Below are 20,916 nucleotides of genomic sequence, written 5' to 3'. Positions count from 1 at the left end.
AAATTCCCACCAAGTATCATTCAACTCAACCCACAAAAAAACAATTCTCTACTCATGTCCTTCATCTGTTAACGGAAATATAGGTGGCTTCCACGTTGATGGTAGTACAAAGGCTTTGGAAAAGCACAATGGCTCCCCCCAAAAAAGAAATCCAGCAAAATCTGCACTCCCAAATCCAAATGCCACCCTGCCTTTCGAGCACCACAATGTGTAACCACAGTTAGAGTCCACATGTTTAGCACTGTATTACTGAGTGGTCTTTACAGTTTAATTTATGAGATGTGTGTCTTCAGAAGCACTGGACATTACATGGGCTTATTTGCATTTTTTAATTGTGCAACATTCACTGCGTTAGACCCCATGAATATTTTCCAGAATCAAAATTGTCAGTACACTCGTAGATGAATTCCCAGATGGATGTAATTTCCAATATGTGGTCACATGATGGAGTTTCTGCTGTTCTGAAAATGGAGTCTGCAAACTAATGTATGAAAATCTGTGCTCCAAAAGTCAAATGCCGCTGCTTCCTTCCCGAACTCTGCTGCGTAGCCAAACAGTACTGTACAGTCACATGTGGGGTATTGCCACGTTCAGAAGAAATTGTGTAACACGATATGGGCCTTTTTTTACCTATCCCCCTTGTGAAAATTGAAAAGCTGAAGTTAAAATAACATATTAGTGGTGAAAATGTAATTATTTTTCTTCACCGCCCAATACTATAAAATGTTGTGACACACCTGTGGTATCAATATGCTCACTGCACCTCAGATGAATTTATTAGGGGTGCAGTTTCTAAAATAGTCACTTATGGGGGGCTCTGCTGTTCTGGCACCTCAGGGGCCCTTGCCAATGTGATATGACACCCGCAAATCATTCCAGCAAATTCTGAATTCCAATATGGCGCTCATTTCTCAACTTTGCACCGTACCTCAAAAGCAGTCCCGATTACATGGAAGGTAAGGCACATTCAGGAAAAAATTACACAACAAACTGTGTGGTACATTTTTTTTCTTATTAGCCATTATAAAAATTCAAAACTCGAGGCTAAACATTGTAGCTAAAAAAATGTTATTACTCTTTCTTCACCGGCCAATGGTATAAAAGTATGTGGAACACCTATGGTGAAAATAAGTTCACTGCATCCCTAGATAGATTCATTGATGGGTATATTTTGTAAAATGGGGTCACTTATGGGGGTCTGCTTTTATAGCATATCAGGGGCTCTGCCAATGTGACATGGCACCACCAAACCATTCCAGCGAAATCTGAACCCCAATATGGCACTCGTTCCCCTCTGAGCTTTGCATTATGATTCAAAATTAGTTTTCGACCACATATGAGGTATTTACAAACTCAGGAGAAATTGTATATCAAATTGCATGGTCTATTTTTTCCTATTACTATTTTTTAACATGAAAACTTTGGGGCCAAATCAACATTTTAGTGGTAAATTTGTAATTTTTTTTTATTTTCACAGCCTAATAATATACAATTTTATGAATCACCCCGAGGGTTAAAATTGCTCACTACACCCCAAGTTGAATTCCGTGAGAAATGTAGTTTCCAAAATGGGTTCACTTGTGGAATGTTTCTGCTGTTTTGACATGTCAGGGAATCTTTAAATGTGACATGGTGTCCGCAATCTATTCCAGTCAAAATGGCACTCCTTCCCTTCTGAGCCCTGCCGTGTGCCCAAACTATTTTCCATTACAAGAATTGCACAACAAATTGTAGAATGTATTTTCTCCTGTTACCCTTGCAAAAAATACAAAATTTGGACCTAAAGTAACTTTTTTGTGTGAAAATGTAAAACTTTCATTTTTCCCTTCTACGTTGCTTTGGTTCCTGTGAAGCACCTAAAGGGTTAACAAACTTCTTGGGTATGGTTTTGAGCACTTTGAGGGGTGCAGTTTTTAGAATGGTGTCATTTTTGGGTATTTTCTGTCATAAAGGCCTCTCAAACTTACTTCATATGTGATGTAGTCCTTAAAAAACATGGTTTTGTAAATTTTGTTGGAAAAATGAGAAATTGCTGATAAACTTTTAACTCTTCGAACTTCGTAACATAAAAAAAGATGTTTCAAAAATGATGTTGATGTAAAGTATACATGTGTCAAATGTTATTTATTAACTTATTTGTGTGACAACCCACCGGTTTAAGTGCATAAAATTCAAAGTTTGAAAATTGCAAAATTTTCTAAATTTTCACCAAATTTTCACAATTTTCACATATAAATCAAAAAAATATTGTCTTAAATTTACCAATAACATAAAGTACAATATGTCATGAAAAAACAAACTGAGAATCACTGGGATCTGTTGAAGCGTTCCAGAGTTCTAACCTCATATATGGACACTGGTCAGAAGTGAAAAAAATTTGCCTTGTCAGGATGGTGAAAACAGGCTCAGGGGTAAAGAGCTTAAAGGGGTATTCCCATCTCTAAGATTCTATCCCAATATGTAGTAGGTGTAATAATAATAATAATAATATTAGCAAATACTTTCAATTACAAATGTAGTATAGTTCTCCTGATTCACTATGTTGCTTACCTATTGTTCGTGGCATTGCAGGACCTTAGGTATCCATGGTTATGACCACTAGCCGCTAACTAACTAACTGTGACTATATGCGTCGTTGTAACCATGGATACCTAAGGTCCTGTAATGCTCTGAACATTGTGTAAGATACATAATGAATCAGAAGAACTATACTACATTTCTAATTGTAGGTTTTTGCTAATATTCTAATTATTACAAGTACTACATACTGTGAGAGGATCTTGGAGATGGGAAAACCACTTTAAATAAATCAGCTATACCTACTGCGCATGCATCTCTATTAATTGATATTCCAGAATGTACATTGTATTTTGTGGTACGGTATATTATTTAATCTTTTATCTGTTTATTTCTAACTACTATTGATTTACATACAGTATGAGAATATGTATGCAATTACTCAGTCACATGGAAGCAATTTGTCTTGGGACAAACTACAAATTACCTAAACCACCAAGAGAAACCACAATACAAGTTAAGCCATTGGAGACATGTAAAAGGAAGTGCAAACAGCTGTTCTTATTTTGTTCTCTTGAGGAAAATCCGTTCGTTAGCTTAGATGTTGGAACAGTAATGCCAAGACAAGGTCTAATTCCTGCCCTTGGTGTCACGTTGTAGTTTGGGGCCTTACAGTACGTGAGACTGGATGATTGCCACGAGTGCAAAGTATAGTCCTTACTGCAATCTATGTTGTTTTCTGCTCATCTTATGTCTTATCCTTTGGGTCTTTATAATTTTTTTAGGTAATAGATCATTGGTTTGTATGAAGGTGTATTGAGTTTCTAAAGGGTCTTTTGCTATATAAGCACAAACTTTCTGTATATCATAAGTAGTAGATGGCAGATATTAATAAATGGCAGCCATTCCCCGCAATGCGAAATAGGCTTTGTATACCACCCCACAGGTTTGTCTGATCTGAGAGAATTTGATAACTGAATAGCAGGATATAGGACTGATAAGCCAGGGGTCGGGATCAAAAAAACACCTTGTTGCTGTCTGGCAAAGTCATCCAAGGCATTGTGCATGGTGAGAACTGGACTGAAGCATTGGGGAATTAGCAGTATCATAGTCTGTCAAAAAACAGGATCACGGAGCAGGCAGAAAATCATTAACACAACTGAAGGCAGTGGGTAAAATGAAGTCAAAGGACAGACCTCCATGAGACATGGGATCAGACAAGAATGCTTCAGGCACTTGCCAATCCATTCTGGCAGATCAGACTTTAAAAGGTTATTTTCTGAGTTAAATAAAAAGTTGCTCAGAGGCAACAATACAATAAAAAATAAGCAAAGAGCATGTACTCACTTGTTCTTCGCACTGAACTTCTGTTTACATTGGCTGCAGCAGCCATGTCCTGTATACGCAGTATAACCACTGCAGTCAATCACTGGCCTCAACAATCTTGTGTTGTGTACTGCGAGGCTTGTGATTGGCTGCTGTGGATGATAATATCAAATGTCACACGTTGGCTTCTTATGTGAGAAACAGATATATTATTCACTCATTCTATAGTGATTGGTCAGTGGGACAAAGAACTTTGGCAACATCTCTAATTAATTATGCATACATTTTATATATATGGGCTTGTGTTTGTTTAAATAAATGTTAAAAGTATTACATTGCAAAACTTGATGTATATCATTTACTGTATCTCTACTAATAATAGTTAGAAGAATATATTCTCAGCTCAGTTCTAGGACTCAGTCAGTGTGACACATTGTAACCAAAGGTAAGAGTCTTTGCTCTTGCATCAAAATTGATATTGTGCTTTAATTTTATTGTATAAACCCAAGGGAGAATGGATGCCTCATCTAGATCAGGGGTAGACAATTAATTTTCCAAGAGGCCTCTGAGAGAATGACTGTTGTGAAGAACTGAACCTACTGGCTGAGCTTAATTCGGATTATTATTAATGTTTTAATTTCATTTTTATCACTTAACCCTAGAGCGCATACATGGGGCCTCGCAGGCTTGCTACGTTACTTGTTTTCTATGGTAGATTTCTATGGTTGCGCGTTCTAGGGTTAATATTGAGCAGAATTAAGTATATTGACTCACTGCCACAGCTAATACATGTTACGATAGGACAGTGTAATCTGTATTCCTACCTGTAGCAGCTAATCAACACAATATAATTTACTGCTTTTTATAAAGTTTATAAATAATAATACTGCTCCTATTATTCAGCCCTTGTACCTTGATCAACAGCTCCCAACACAATATGATGTCCCTACGGTCCTCAAACACAGTATGATGTCACCACATAGTATGATGTCACCACACCACCCCTTAAACTGTAAGATGTTCCCTCAACCAGTATGATGTCCCAATCACAGCCGCCATCTAGTATGATTTCTCCACAGCCCCCTTACACAGTATGATGTTCCCATAGCCCCCTTGCACAGTATTGTGGTGCCATGCAGCCCTCATTCAGGTTGATGTCATCACACAGCGCCCTTGCACAGAATTATGACCGCACATGGCTCCACACTCAGAATGCTGTCCTCACACAGCCCCCTTACACAGTATTCTGTACCCACACAGTCCTCCATTCAGAATTATGTCCCCACACTGCCCCTTATATAGAGTATTATGCTCCCCCTCTTTACTAGCAGAATGATATTAAAACATTTTTAAGAAAGACTCCCCTCAGCCCATTTATCTGCAGCTCGTCTGCACTGGGTACCGAGGCACAGTTGGCACATTGTAGTGACATAATCAATCAGCTCCCTATTGGTCCGTCATTGTTTTCATCAGTATTTGAATCCCTAGGATACAGATACTAGTGAAAATGATATACCGGCCACATGGTGTGGGACGCCACTGTATTAAGCCATCTGGCTGTCCTAGATCATGGGCCACATCGGAACAGCCAAGGGGGCACATGTGGCCCATAGGCCGTACTTTACCTATGTCTGAGATAGGTAATCTCTTAAAGAGGCATACAATATGTATCAATGAGGCTTTAACAGAGAGTTTACACTTTAAATTATTAATATAGAAAATTCTAAATACGTTTCTTCAGCTTGTCCCCTTTCTCCGCCTCACAATTTTATGCCTTGACTGTAAAAAACACTGGCTGTCACAGGATCCTCTGGAAATGAAGTTCTAGAAGCTGATATAATTAAAATACCGTATTAATGAGGTGAAGAGCACTGTTCTATCCATGTGTTTCATGGACAGAAGTCTATGGGGGTTGTTCACGTGTCCATGTATATTCTAGGACGGAGGGGTCTGCACAACATCACGGAGAGATGTACGTTTTTCATCAGAGAAAGTAAAACAAAATCAAGCTGGTAATCCAGCAACCTTGGATATAAAGTATAAAAGCTCTCGTAGATCCTTCAATCAAACGTGTTTCGGACTTATTTATTGTGTATACCAATAAAGGATGTTTTTATGAAGATTGGATTGCTGGATACTCACTTCTTTCTCCGTATTTAACAATTTAATGTTTCCACCCTCCCTGAGTCTTATTCGTAATGTCGCCTAATACAGATGGGCGCTCCCGCTCCTGTGTCTCTTGCGACACACAAATCTATGACACGTTTTTCATTAGAGTCTTGGATCAAACTTGTCTATGTAAGTCTATGGCTTTGTGTAAAAATTGGACAGTACGTGGAAGCCATGATATTGAGAAACCTTTATTAATTATGTTCTTTTTTACTTCCAAAAAAAACATTACCTCTATGTATGAGAATAATCACTGACGTCTGAATGTGGCTTTAGTCTACAGTTTATGTTGGGAGCTTTTCCTCATACGTACTATAATGTTCTAAAAGACCCCCATTCATCAGAAGGAAGTCATAAGTATGTTCTTTTGCGGCACTGCAAAGAAACATTTATTGTGTGGAATATTTTTTTTTCATACTTACAATGGGTCCCTATGGTGGATGATTGTCTAGACATCCATCCTGACTGTGGCCACTGTCAGGCTCATACCTCCTGAGCACAGTTTGTACCTGGCCTGTTTCAAGTCATGGGCCTGTGATGTAGTGGGGGTGTACCAGTTGCTACTCCCCTGCTTATATATTCTAATGGCATGTGGCATGACCGCTCGTATAATAATCACTTTCATCATTCACGTCTGCATTTTTTTCTAGGATACATAAATCTGTGTCAGGTATCCCACAATTACAGTTGTTCACAGATGTAGATAGGTTATACATTCCCTCTAGAAGCAGTAGTCTCTCTATTAACATTACTACACTTAATATGGGGCACTGTGCACTGTGTGACTATGGAAATAGTGTATGGTATTCCCTGGCTGATACCTGTCATCTACGTTCTGATGATCTGCTGCTGGATACTATAATTATGTGCTCTCTTTCCCATCTTCCTGTTATCTATTGTAGCATGTGTCAGCTAACGCTATAATCTGTTTACATCGTAGTGGCCCTTTAATGTGATAATTGATTATATGCCTCCTACTTCTGTGTACATCCAGCGGATATCAGTCATTTTACAGGGTTGTATATATCAATTACAGATAAAAGCATTACTCATCTGAAAACCTGAGGTTACGAAGGAACTGAATACCCGATGTGGATAGAGCTTCATGCGTATCGCTCTGTGCATTTATGTCTTGCTAAAGTAACGGGATGTAATTCACAAAATGTGTCAGTATAACTGTAATTACTGAAATGCTTAATTGCTTGATAATAGTAATGACTGTACAGTTTTTCCCCATTGCTGTCTAGATAATGATTGTAACTGTATGGTTGGGGTACAGTGACCCCTCAAGTTAAATATTCTTACTTTGTTCCTCTAGGCCCCAAATGCCCACTGACACTTCCCTCACCTACGATATGCAGGTTATAATAGCAGTGCCTGCTCGGGTGGCAGAGGGGTCCTTTGGGCTCCTCAGTGCTCAGGTGTGACTGCTACATCAACACCATGCATATCTCTACCCATGACCTCTAACCATAACTTTCCCTGGGCCATTAGAATTTGGAAAAGCTCCAAGACCATAGCTCTGGGGAGCTGTAGGCATTTTTGGGGTGACGTTTTTAATGGGTTGTCCACTACTCTTACATTGATGGCTTATCTTTAGGCTTGGTCATCAATGTCTGATCGGTTGGGTATCAACACCTAGCACCCCCGCTTATCAGCTATTCTAGATCCCAGCGGTAGCAGCAGACAGTCAGAAATGCTCAGTTCCAGCGCTGCTCCGTATTCTGACATTTGCCGCAGCTAGGTACTGCACATCCGACTTCTTTTGATCTAGTGGATGTGGATGACAGACCAGCGCCAGAGCTGAGCATTTCCGGCTGCCTGCTGCTGTTGGGACTGAGAACAGTTGAAAGGCAGGGGTGCGGGGTGTAGAATCCCGGCCGATAAAACATTGATGGCCTATCCTAAGGATAGGCCATCAATGTAAAAGTAGTAGACAACCTCTTAAGGCTATGTGCGCACTGGGAAATGTTCTTTTCTTAAGAAAATTCTGAACCCTCTGGCAGAATACCGCACCCACGGCAAAAACGGTTTTGCCGTGATTTGCCGTGGATTTGCTGCGGTTTTTCCGCGGGTTGGTCCCTGCGTTTTTTTACCATTGTCTATGGCAAAAAACGCAGGTACTTGCGGAAAAGAAGTGACATGCTCATTCTTTTTGTTGCAGAAATTCTGCAGCAAAACCTCTTGGGGAAAAAAAAGCAGTGTGAGCACAGCTGGTTTTTTTTTACCATTTTACCATTTGCTGGAGAATGACTGCAGAAAGGTTTTGAACATTTTCTGCAGCAATTCATGCAGCAAAACCGCAGCAAAAACTGCAGCGTGCGCACAGGGTCTAAAAGTCAGTTTTGATTGTGACTGTGTTACTGTTATTTCCACTATATATATATCAAAGTGATGTTTAAAAAATGTGGCACATCGTTAGATACAGTATAACACTTATCTAGAGATGTTTTTCCCCTTTTTTAACCCAACCCCTACTGGAGTGAGAATTGTGATTCTTAAAAATTTACAAATTGCAATATTTGACTAGCTAACCATGCCATTTCACTCCCACTTTTTCAGAAATGTTGAAAGCGCAGTAAAAACATAAAAACTCACACATTTTTGGACAACAATATGACAAAATTTGGCGACTTTTTGATACCACAAAATTAGTCCAAAAACTTTGATAACTTTGTCCCTCTGTTTGCAGCCACATAATTTATATGTATGGCACTAGATTTTTTCTTCTAGAAAAAGAAACAGTACTTTATTTATTACGCTATCCTTATATAACGCTATCATAGATATATGTCCCCATTGAAGCTCACAATCTAAATTCTCTAGAGAATGGAGAAGATACAAACTCCTTGTTGATGTTGTCCTTGGTGGAATTTGATCCAACGACCCCAGCATGCAAAGTAACAGTGTTAGCCACTGAACCACCATGCTGCCCACTGGAAATCAGCAAAATTAATGGGACTGTGCAAGTATCCAATATTGATGTCCTATACCTGTCATAGGGCATCAGTATTAAATAGGTGGAGGTCCGACACCCAGATCCCCTCACCAATCAGCTGTTATTAGCTTTAGCAGCAGCCAGAAGTATACATTAAATAGAGCTATTCAGCACAATTTCGGTCAATGTGCTGCTGTCAAAAACTGCAAATCAGCTCCTAGTCAAGAGAATAACTATGTTTGGTGCCGCATTAAAACTCCATACCACAACTTTCATTGGTGATTCAGCTCTGGGTCACTGACGGCACTCTTTGTTTTTTATTTACATGGAACCAGCATGTGACCACTGCAGCAAGTCAGTTGCTTCAGTAGTTACCTACTTTTTTCTGCCATAATGCTGTCATGCATGTGACTAGCAGGGTTTATCTGGTACCTGGTAACCCCCCCAAAGTGGTAAGAACACACAGGGAACACAGGGGTCATGATACAACAGAGGTCCCCACCGCTAGGGAGTGAGGTGAGGGGACACCTCCTGAAATCACCTCAATCTGATTCCTGAGCTCCCTAGCATCCCTATACAGGTTCATGCAACTGTCGCCGAGCCCGATACCTTAGGCTCTCATCTAGCCCTACACTCACCCTCGCTAGTGAGCAGGCTAACAAGATAACTTGTCATTACAATACAGAAACACAAGGGTAGGAATACAAACAGGGGAAATAGACATGCAAAGGAAAAACACTCTAGCTGGTTTCACTGCAGCAAACACCACTCCTGCACACAAGACAAACTTCTTCAAAAGCAGGCACCTTACAAAGTGGACCAAATAGCAATGAGGGATTCAGTTTCTATCACAGACATCATGTGATCAGATCACATGACTTAAATAGGGAAGGGGAGTGATACCAAAGAGCCACACCTGAGATTGTAAGCTACAGCCAGCAGCCAGGCAGGAAAGAGTGCTTAATCCTTACAGCACCACCAGCAAGGAAATGTACTTATCAAATAACAGTAGTAAGCCTGTCAGCGGCAAGGCACTGTGACCATCTGACACAAGATTCACCTGGGATCTCCCCAGAGGGAGATACACTCTTGACACATGCTCAATGGGGGGAGCCGTAAAGAAAAAAAGATTATTAACACTCATTTCCAAATGTTTTATCTTAAATTAACAATTGGATAATTACAAAATTTACAAAAGTTATTTTTTTTCCTGATATTCTAAACATGTTACACTATTTTTTTCCTTAGGTCATCACTTGGTCTGGAACATATGATCCTGGAAGAGAACGAAACAAGGTGGTTTTTTTTTCTAGTAATTATTTGATGGTAGTTTGTAAGATTTCTGAATGCATTTCGCATCGGATGGCCTGACAGCTGTGTCTGGGTTATTATTACAACACTGCTCACGCTGAACGTTGCCGGCTTTGACAGCTTGCATTGTCTGCTCACAGGGAACACGATTTGCTATCTGAGCCAGATTCAGTGTGAAATACTTTGTGGCTTTACATGCTAAAGGGTTCTTGTTATCAGAGAAATTTAATTTATGTCAATGAAAACATTGAAAAACATTTATTTAGGATTTATATTTTGACTTACAGTGGCATGCAAAAGTCTGGGCACCCCTGGACAAAATTACTGTTATTGTGAACGGTTTTGCAAGTTGAAGATTAAATGATCCCTAAGAATCATAAAGTTAAATTCACACATTTACTTTGTATTTTAGGCAAAACATTTTTTTTATTTTCGTATTTTATATTTTTAAATTAACAAAATCCCTGCATGGTTAGTACCTAGTGGCATCCCTTTTGGCAAGGATCACCGCTTGTGAACACTTTTTGTAGCCAGCCAAGAGTTTTTCAATTCTTGTTTGAGGAATTTTTATCCACTCTTCCTTGGAAAAGTCTTCAAGTTCTGTGAGATTCCTGGATCCTCTTGCATGCACTGCTCTTTTGAGGTCTAACCACAGATTTTCAATGATGCTCAGATAAGGTGACAGTGGGGACCATTGTAAAATCTACAGCTTGCGCATTTTGACGTAGTCTATTCTGGATTTTGACGTGTGTTTACAATCGTTATCCACTTGTAGAAACTATCATCTTTTCAACTTCAGCTTTTTTACAGATGGTGTTATGTTTGCATCAAGAATTTGTTGAAATTTCACTTAATCCATTCTTTCTTCTACCTGTGAAATATTCCCTGTGCCATTAGCTGCAACACAACCCTAAAGCATGATTGATCCATTATTATTATTATTATTATTTATTTATAGAGCACCATTAATTCCATGGTGCTGTACATGAGAAGGGGGTTACATACAAAATACGTATACAAGTTACAGTAGACAGACTAGTACAGAGGGAAGAGGGCCCTACCCTTGCGGGCTTACATTCTATAGGATTATGGGGAGGAGACAATAGGTGGGGTGTAGGTCAGGCGGCAGCTCCGCACGGTGGTCGGGCGGCAGCTCCGCACGGTGGTCGGGCGGCAGCTCCGCACGGTGGTCGGGCGGCAGCTCCGCACGGTGGTCGGGCGGCAGCTCCGCACGGTGGTCGGGCGGCAGCTCCGCACGGTGGTCGGGCGGCAGCGAGTTCATTGTAGATTGTAGGCATTTCGGAACAGGTGCGTTTTCAGGTTCCGTTTGAAGTTTGCAAGGGTAGGGGATAGTCTGACGTGTTGAGGCAGCGAGTTCCAGGAGACTGGGGATGCTCGGGAGAAGTCTTGGAGTCGGTTGTGTGAGGAGCGAATGAGAGAGGAGGAGAGGAGGAGATCTTGGGAGGACCGGAGGTGACGTGTTGGAGTGTAGTGGGAGAGTAGTTCGGAGATGTACGGAGGGGAAAGATTATGCACAGCTTTGTAGGTCAGTGTTAGAAGTTTGAATTGGATACGGTGGAAGATTGGAAGCCAGTGGAGGGACATGCAGAGAGGAGAAGCGGGGTGGTATTGAGGAGAGAGGTGGATAAGTCGGGCAGCAGAGTTAAGGATGGACTGGAGAGGGGCAAGCGTGTTGGCAGGGAGGCCACAGAGGAGGATGTTACAGTAGTCGAGGCGGGAGATTATGAGGGCATGCACTAGCATTTTAGTTGATTGCAAATTGAGGAAAGGGCGGATTCTGGAAATATTTTTGAGTTGAAGACGGCAGGAGGTGGTGAGGGATTGGATGTGTGGTATGAAGGATAAGGCAGAGTCAAAGGTCACTCCGAGGCAGCGAACTTTGGGTACTGGCGAGAGCGTGGTGTTATTTATTGTAATAGATAGATTAGGTGGAGAGTGTAGGTGAGACGGAGGAAAGATGATTAGTTCAGTTTTGGCCACATTGAGCTTTAGGAAGCGAGAGGAGAAGAAGGAGGATATAGCAGATAGACATTTCGGGATTTTGGACAGCAGAGATGTGGCATCTGGGCCAGAGAGGTAGATCTGGGTGTCGTCGGCATATAGGTGGTATTGGAAGCCATGGGACTTTATGAGTTGTCCCAGGCCAAATGTGTAGATAGAGAAAAGTAGGGGTCCTAGGACAGAGCCTTGAGGGACGCCAACAGAGAGATGGTGGGATGAAGAGGTTGTGTGGGAGTGGGAGACACTAAAAGTGCGATTTGAGAGGTATGAAGAGATCCAAGAGAGGGCAAGATCTCTGACACCAAGGGAAGAGAGGGTCTGTAATAGGAGGGAGTGGTCAACGGTATCGAAGGCTGAGGACAGGTCTAGGAGCAGGAGTATAGAGAAGTGCTTGTTCGCTTTGGCAGTAAGCAAGTCATTTGTGATTTTAGTCAGGGCAGTTTCGGTGGAGTGATGTGGACGGAAGCCGGACTGTAGGTTGTCAAAGAGAGCGTTAGAGGAGAGGTGGGAGGAAAGTTCAGCATGGACATGCTGTTCCAGGAGTTTTGAGGCAAGTGGGAGTAGTGATATGGGGCGGTAGCTGGTAGTAGAGGTTGGATCGAGGGAAGGTTTCTTTAGGATAGGTGTGACTGTTGCATGTTTAAAGGCAGAGGGGAAGGTTCCAGTCGTTAAAGATAGGTTGAAGAGATGGGTTAAAGCTGGAATAAGGATGGTGGTGAGGTTGGGAAGGAGGTGGGATGGCATGGGGTCAAGTGCGCAGGTGGTGAGGTGCGCTTTTGAGAGCAGACGTGCAAGCTCTCCTTCGGTGCATCCATGCCTCTGCTTAATGGTTGGCGAGATATTCTTTTCCTGAAATTTTGTGCCCTTTTTTCTCCACACATAGCTTTGATCATTGTGGCCAAGGAGTTCTATTTTAACCTAATCTGTCCACAGAGCTTGTTTCCATAATGTATCAGGCTTGTTTCGATGTTCTTTTGCATACTTCTGACTCTGCTATATTTGTGCATGTGTCTCTGAACAGTAGTACAATGAACCACAACTCCAGAGTCTGCTAATTATTACTTAAGGTCTTTTGCAGTCAACCGGGGGTTCTGATTTGGCTTTCTAGTAATCCTATGACCAGCTCTCACAGAAATTTTGCTTGGTCTTCTGGACCTTATCTTGACCTCTACTATTCCTGTTATTCGCCATCTCTTAATTACATTATGAACTGAGGAAAGGGCATCTTGAAAATGCTTGGTTATATTTTTATAGCCCTCTCCTGCTTTGTGGGATTCTACCATTTTTATTTTCAGAGTGATAGGCAACAGCTTAGAAGAACCCATTGCTGCTGTTTTTCTGGCACAAGGTTAGAGGAGGCTTGGTTTTTATAAAGCTGAAATTTGCATCACGTGGCCTTTCTTAAATATGATCGGGAACAGGCCATAACCTTAAAAGGCTAATTAAGGTCTGAAACTTTGGTCAAAGTTATCTGAGCATACAAATCTCCAAGGATGTCCAAACTTTTGCATCGGCCCATTTTCCTTTTTGTAATTTTTAAAATGTAAAATATGAAAATATATATATTTTCCTAAAATACAAGAGAAATGTGTAATCTTTAACTTGATGCATTTTAAATATCATTTCATCTTCAACTTGCCTAATTGTTCACAATAATAATAATATTGACCAGGGGTACCCAAAGTTTTGTATGCCACCGTATGTACTTGCTGAGGGCAATAATTTAGTGAACAGGACACTGATTTTACAGGGAGTATTCCAGTACATTTCGGTCACCAAAAACACACATAAAAAATGCATCAAAAACGTGGCAAAACACTCAAGGGATGTAGAAATGGTACAGAAATTTCTGTCCCAAATATTTAAAGGGAGCCTGTCACCAGATTTTTCCCCTCTAAGCTGTGACCAGCAGCGGTAAGCCCTTATATGCAGTATTCTAGAATACTGTATATAAGTGCCAAGGCCGCACTGTATACCGTAAAAAACGTATTTTATTATACTCACCTGCAGTGCAGTCCTGTCTGATGGGTGTCTCTGTTCTCAGTTCGGTGCCTCCTCTCTTCCTTCCATCGCCATGCTCCTTCCCTGCTCCGTGTGCATGATGCGTCCTATGTCATCCACACAGAGGTCTCTATCGCACTCCTGTGCATACGTGCTTTTCTCTTCCCTGCTGAGGGCAGATCAAAGTATTGTAGTGCACATGCGTGGGCGGTCTTTGACCTTTCCCCGTGTCTGCACATTAAAGTACTTTGCTCTGCCCTCAGCAAGGAAGAGAGAAGTGCGCATGCGCAGGAGCGCAATGGAGGACTCTGTGTGGATGATGTAGGACGTGTCTTCCACATGGAGCAGTGAAGGAGGATGGCGATGGAAGAAAGATGGGAGGTGTCGGACCAAGACCAGCGTCGTACAAGGGAGTATAATAAAAGGTATTTTTTATGTTATACAGAGCGGACTGGGAAATGAATATACAGTATTCTGTATATAAGAGCTCACTGATGGTGGACGCAGCTTATAGGGGACAAATCTGGTGACATACCACATTTTGCTATGTTTTTATGCATTTTTGCCTCTCGTTTTTGGTGCAGATTCTCCCAAACATTATTATGGGTGATATGTGCAGCAAAAACGCTAAAAAAATTGATCTACTGCAGATTTAAATCTGCACCAAATCTGTAAGGAGAAAATACTCAACATGTGCATGAGACTTCAGTACTCTCATTCACTTTGCTGGCATCAGGAAACCCTTCGAGTTTTGTGACAAGTCTGCACTGAAAAGTGCATAAAAACGTGACAAATCTGCAAGGTGTGCACACAACCTTAGAGTTGTAGGTTTACGGGGGCTGATACTCTTGTGGGCTAACAGTCAGTGGCATTCTATATTGGCTGCCAATCTTTAAGCTATGTGTCCACGGGACTCTGTACCTGCGAATATATCCGCAGGTACGTCCGCTGGTTTCCCGCAGCAGCTACCCGGAATCCGCAGCTATCCATAGCTGCGGGATTCCAGCAAAATATCTGCAGTAAACCTGTGGACATTCGTGCAACTTACCTGTGGAAGTCCCAACCTCTATCTCCATAGTGGAGGGCCGGGAATTCCATAGATATTTTTGCAGGAATAATTGACATGCAGTTATGTGTGGCTGCGGGACATCCGCAGCTTATTCCGCAGCTGCACATACAACCTGTGGACTTGTGCCACCCCCGTGTCAGCAGCCTGCCGCTGCTGCTCAGATCCGGATCCACAGTGGCTCGAGGGGTGTCCAGACCCGAGGGGTCGGGGTCACGCTGCCACTGGGAATGAAAGGGAGGGTATTTACAGGGGATTGAATGGACAATTCGTGACGCCACCTGTGGTGAGTGGTAAGGTGAAGTACCACCACTGCTATGGGGAGTACCCGGGGGCAATGGTGCAGGCAGCCGGATGTTTAACCCCTCCACAGGTAGGGGGAATGCCCCGGGACTCGGTGATGGTGATGGTGAGGTGCCATCGGGTCGGTAAGGGTCAATTTCATACTCACTCAGTCCAATAACGCTGACGCTGACAATTGTGGTAAACCAAAGTTCTTGATGCCACTGCAGCAAGGAGGGAACACGCCTGGATCCCGTGCCCGTTGGTGTTGATTGTTAGCCTGTAACCTTGACCTTGGCACCTCTTTTCTGTAGTTGGTCCCTTTTTGCCTGAAACTAAATGGGTCCCGCTCACCAGTATGGCTAACTGGTTGAGCTTGCTCTCAGGGTTCACGGTTGGGATTTTCTGGACTATATAGTGGGAAAGTCCTATCCCCCTCGTTGCGCTAGTACCCCGATTTTGGAGCGGGTGGAGAGCGGATCTTGAAGGCTCTGTCCTTGTCGGGTAAATTTCCAGAACGCCTGAAGCTCCTTCCTGACCTAGGGTTCAAGTACCCCGTTGTGCCCTTGCCCCTGCCCGGTGATGGCACAAGGCCGCCGGCTGTACTCCTCGACAGTCCGTGCCCCTTGTCACGATCCCCTGCGACCGGGGTCCAGCTCCTACCAGGCCAGGCCAATGTCTGACACCTAGTAGTCTTAAGGAGCCCAGCCCCTGATCTCTCCTCACGAGAGTCACTGCACAACTGACTGACTGACTCCTGACACTCCTGACCTCCCCTTCAACCAACCCCCTAAGTGGGCGATCCTATTCCCTTCAGGTCAGCCACTGGTGTGTCTGGTGGGTGTGGTGCAGAGTGTTCCTAGGATTTTGATTAGCTTGTTCTTAGCAACATCAAAGGTTAGGGACCTGTAACCAAGGAGGAGATGAATATCATGCAGAAGGGCAGATTGCACAATACCCTGTGACGACCTGATAGGCCAAATCCAGATAAATCCCAGGTTTTCCGTGGAAAAATCCGTGGGTACATTGTCTCGTGGGCACATAGCCTTAGGGTTTCTGTGTCTGTCACTCTTCTGGGCTTATATTGCCTTTTTTTGTTCACGACTTACCGCCGCTGTTACTTTTGTGGGAGCATTGTTCTTGGTCATGAAATGAGGTTGTGTGTCTGATTCTGTCCTATGCTTACTGTGGTTGGTTTTTAATAGTTGTCCTTTAATTATTCATGTAAAAATTATACTTTTTCTGGCTTTATTGAGATGACACTTTGCCATTTCAAAGATCCATTGGAAAATCTTGCTTACTGCACATAACTCTCCTCAGTTTGCTAATAATTCTATAGTTATGGTGAAGGGATGACCTTGAGTGACATCGATATATATGGTGACCGTTTCCTTTTTTCTTTAATTTTTCTGCTGTTTTCTTTGGTTTTACTTACTGGTAGTAGCTTTGCTTATGCAGATAGCAATTGTGACTTTGGAGGAGGTTTGCCAAAGAACTTATTTTTATAGGATCCAGCATTACTAATGCCTATGGACTCAGATTGCTACTATGAATTTTCATCAATTATGAAATCTTTAATACAACCAAAAGGTTTTCTTATTGGATCATTTGTGACAGTATGAAGGACAAATTATGACATTGGGCTCCAGCCTTTATCTGTGTTAATTGTGTTCCTTGGAAACAATTTCTTGGCTAGAAAAAGGAGACACACAATGAAGTATTATTCTTCTTTTTTCCACCTCTGACATTTCTGGTTGTAGGAATTACTTTTTTTGTATTGGAATTAGCTAGTGCAAACAATTCATCATTGCAACAGAGTTTGCAGCACAGAGATATGACAGCTGTTAACTCTGTAATGTTCATCTTCCTGTGGAAAGAAAATAACTGTCCTAAGAAAACCCTTTTTCACTGAAAATTAAGGTATTTTGCAGGGATGTTCTTTATCTTCGAATTGGGATTACTGTAAGGCCATTTTCCAATGTCAGGTTTTTATCTCATACATGAAAAATGGTCCTTGGGTTTTTTCCCCTCATTTTATCAATTATTGAAATACAAAATGAATGAACAAATAGAAATCTAAATCAAACTAACATTAGGAGTCACCCCTAGTGATAGGTGAACCCAAACTATATGGTTCGGGATCTGTGCCGGATACCTAGTATCCGTGCACCACCCCAAACATGGAGTTCTCAGGGAACTCTACGTAATTATTTGGTTTCGGCTACCTGCATAATAGAAAAAAAAAGGAAAAACAAAGAAAATAGGGAATAAAGCAGGAGTGTTATATTTACCGAGTCTCCCACGTGGCTGTAACACTACTTCCATAGCCGCTCATTACCCTCAAACATATTTATTGCTTGCATCGCCCACCGGCAGCCTCGGTATGTGATTGGCTGCAGCAGACCGCTCCCCCACTCTGCGTGACAGCATCTGTAATTGATTGTAATTACACACGCTGTCTGCGTCTCTATAGTGGTGTAAAAATAAAATAAATAAATTCGTGTAGGGTCCCCCATATTGTGATACCCAACACAGATAAAGCATATGGCTACAGGCTGCAGCCTCCAGCCGTTTACTTATCTTGGCTCTGTATCAAAATACAAGGGACCCTATGCCTTTGTTTTTATTTAATTATGTAAATAAATAGTGTGTTTAAAAAACGGCGTTGTAATGCCAGCTCCCCTAGTAAGTCGTTGCTTCTCTATGTTCTTGTGCAGTGTCCCTGTTCTCCCTCCTTTTCGCCACCCACCTGTGGTGCAGTCTCCAGCTTGTGCCCCCTGTGGATGCCCACGTGAGTGTCGGAGTAGCGCCAGCTTCCCAAATACGCTGGTGCTCCTCTATGCTTTGCGCAGTATACCTGCTTCCCTCTTCTCTGCCATCCACATATAAGTGCAGTCCCCGACTCGTCCCCCCACAGATGCTCACATGAGTGTCAGCTCTGCTCTCACCTTGTCTGCAGGCTCTGCACATGCTGTGTGGGGTTTCCTGCTCTACAGCCTAGGGGGCTTGCGTGCACACTTACTATTCCTTTATATGGAGGTGTGCACACCTTGCTAAGGTTTTCCCAACCTATCGCTGGGAGGCACCAGCTATTTAAGGTCCCTCCCCCCTGATGGAAGGCGCCAGAGCATTGCATAGCAATTCTTGTGGTTGACCTGTGTTTTTGGCACTCTGTGCTGCTGTAGGTCTGGAGTCTGCTGCTGGCATAGCCCGTTGTACTGCCTGAGTCCAGTCACCTGTCTGAGCCTGTTTACCTGTCTATAGTCCGGTTAAACATGGATCCAGCATACTCAGGTATCGGCGTATTCAAGGACTGGCATGTTGAGTTACCGGCATGTTTTTAGACTTCAGCCTTGTCTGTGTGTTTCGTATTTGAAGTTCTATGATGTTTCTTGTTATCCCGCTGTGTTATGTACCCTTGTCCTGCTGTTTGCTGTGAAGAAATCATGTTTGCATGTTCAACTTGAGTCTGGAAGTTCCTGCTGTGCTGATGTTATACTGCTGTGGCTCATGCCTGAGGTCCTGGGGTTCAGGACCTGTGCCAGATGACTTATGCCAGCTGATGATCCGTGCCTGATGACTGGAGCCACCTGATGACCTGTGCCAGCTGGTGACACATGCCTGATGATCGGTACCACCTGATGACCTGTGCCGGCTGATTACCCATGCCTGACAACCAGGGCTACCTGATGACCTGTGCCAGCTGATGACCCATGCCTGACGTCCTGCTCCCGGTGTCTTGTACCTGAAGTCCTCTGTTTGCTGGTGCCTGTCCTGTCCATTCCTCTCCAGGACTGTACCCCTTGTGCTGCTCTGAGTTGCTGTTCCCCTTGTCCTGCTCAGCTGCCACAGTCCCGGTCCCAGTTGTTGCCCAGGGGATGGCACCTGGTATTCTGCCTTATGGCGGGCGTTAGTCAAGACCCACCCTCCATAGGATAAGTCCGAGTTCTCCCTGTGGTCCAGTTGGTCCACTATTCCAAATGCTTGCTGCCTCATCCATCCCTGGGGGTGAGAGCGTAACAGGTGTTCAGTCACCCCAATTTTGATACCCAGCCATGATAAAGCCAACAGCTGCATCTCTATATCTCCTGGCAAAAAATCGCAGCAAAATGCGAAGCAGTTTTGATGCGATATTTTGCCAGAATATGCAGATTTGGTGTTGAAATTTATACACCAATTTCCTGCACCAAATCTGCATCTTCTGGCAAAAAAATACATCTAAACAGGATGAGGTCTTTTTTTGCCAGGAGATGCAGTATTGGTTCAGGAATTTGGTGTATAAATTTCAACACCAAATCTGCATCTCTTGGCAAAAAAAAATGTACAACGGTTTTGACGCCATTTTGGTGCGGTTTTCTGCCAGGTGATGCAAATATGGTGCTCAAATGTCTGTACCAGAGTTATGTACCAAATTTGCATCTCCTGGCAGAAAACCGTACTGAAACAGAGTCAAAAATGTTTTTGTGCTTTTTTTGCCAAGAGATGCAGATTTAGTGCTGAAATTTAGACACCAAATTCCTGCACCCAATCTGCACTTCACATCGAGTATGTCTGAGATTACAAGAAGAGACAGAATGATTTGCACAAGCCTACATCCACAGAAGATCTCTGCCACGATCCTTCAGAAACCGACAAGAATTGATGTTTTGAGTTTGATTATGTTTTGAAGGCAAAGGTGGTCCCACTAAATATTGATTTGATTTACATTTCTGTTTGTTCATTCACTTTGCACCATATGTATTGATAAAAATAAACTATTATTCTACTTTTGAAAACATTCTTACTCATCAGCAGTCCCCCTACCCCTGCCTAAAATGTTTGCACATTACTTTATGCGAGTTGTGCTAGTGAAAAAAAATACAAAACATAATCCTAATGTGTATCTTACACAATGGGTCCATCCTGGATCTCATAAAAACGATTACATTCATGAGTGGGATTCAAATCTTTAACAGGTAGATCCCTACTTGGCATGAGGGATGTCTGCAGTGTATTCCACCCCGGAAAAATATTTACACTTTAATAACTAGATGTTACAATTTGGTGTCAGATTATTACTTAGGTCTGATTGATCATTTGCATTTTTAAGTCACTTTCCATTTTAACTTGTGATATCATCTATTGTTTTTGGCCACAAACTCCTTGAAAAGGGCACTGAATTCAATTTTGTCCAAGAATTTGACGCAAAATCAAAAATGGTCTTTTTTTGTCTGTTTTTATGACTTTTTGACACCAAAAATTGCAATTTTCATAAAATGCTGCAAAAATGGCGCCAAAATACTGG

General features: G+C 42.4%; 1 protein-coding gene across 4 annotated transcripts in view; it reads left to right on the top strand.

Moving 5' to 3' along the window:
• LOC142288327 (uncharacterized) overlaps positions 1–20,916 on the top strand; it is a 936,281-nt gene that overhangs the window by 773,772 nt on the left and 141,593 nt on the right. For all 4 annotated transcript variants that reach the window (XM_075333504.1, XM_075333506.1, XM_075333503.1 and 1 more), the window contains one exon: positions 10,199–10,246. In XM_075333504.1, the coding sequence (XP_075189619.1) occupies positions 10,199–10,246 (48 nt within the window). The remainder of the gene's footprint in view (positions 1–10,198; positions 10,247–20,916) is intronic.

This window comes from Anomaloglossus baeobatrachus, chromosome 2 (genome assembly GCF_048569485.1).
Source record: "Anomaloglossus baeobatrachus isolate aAnoBae1 chromosome 2, aAnoBae1.hap1, whole genome shotgun sequence".
In the NCBI taxonomy this organism is placed as follows: Eukaryota; Metazoa; Chordata; class Amphibia; order Anura; family Aromobatidae; genus Anomaloglossus; species Anomaloglossus baeobatrachus.
This window is presented reverse-complemented; position numbering and strand designations above follow the sequence as displayed.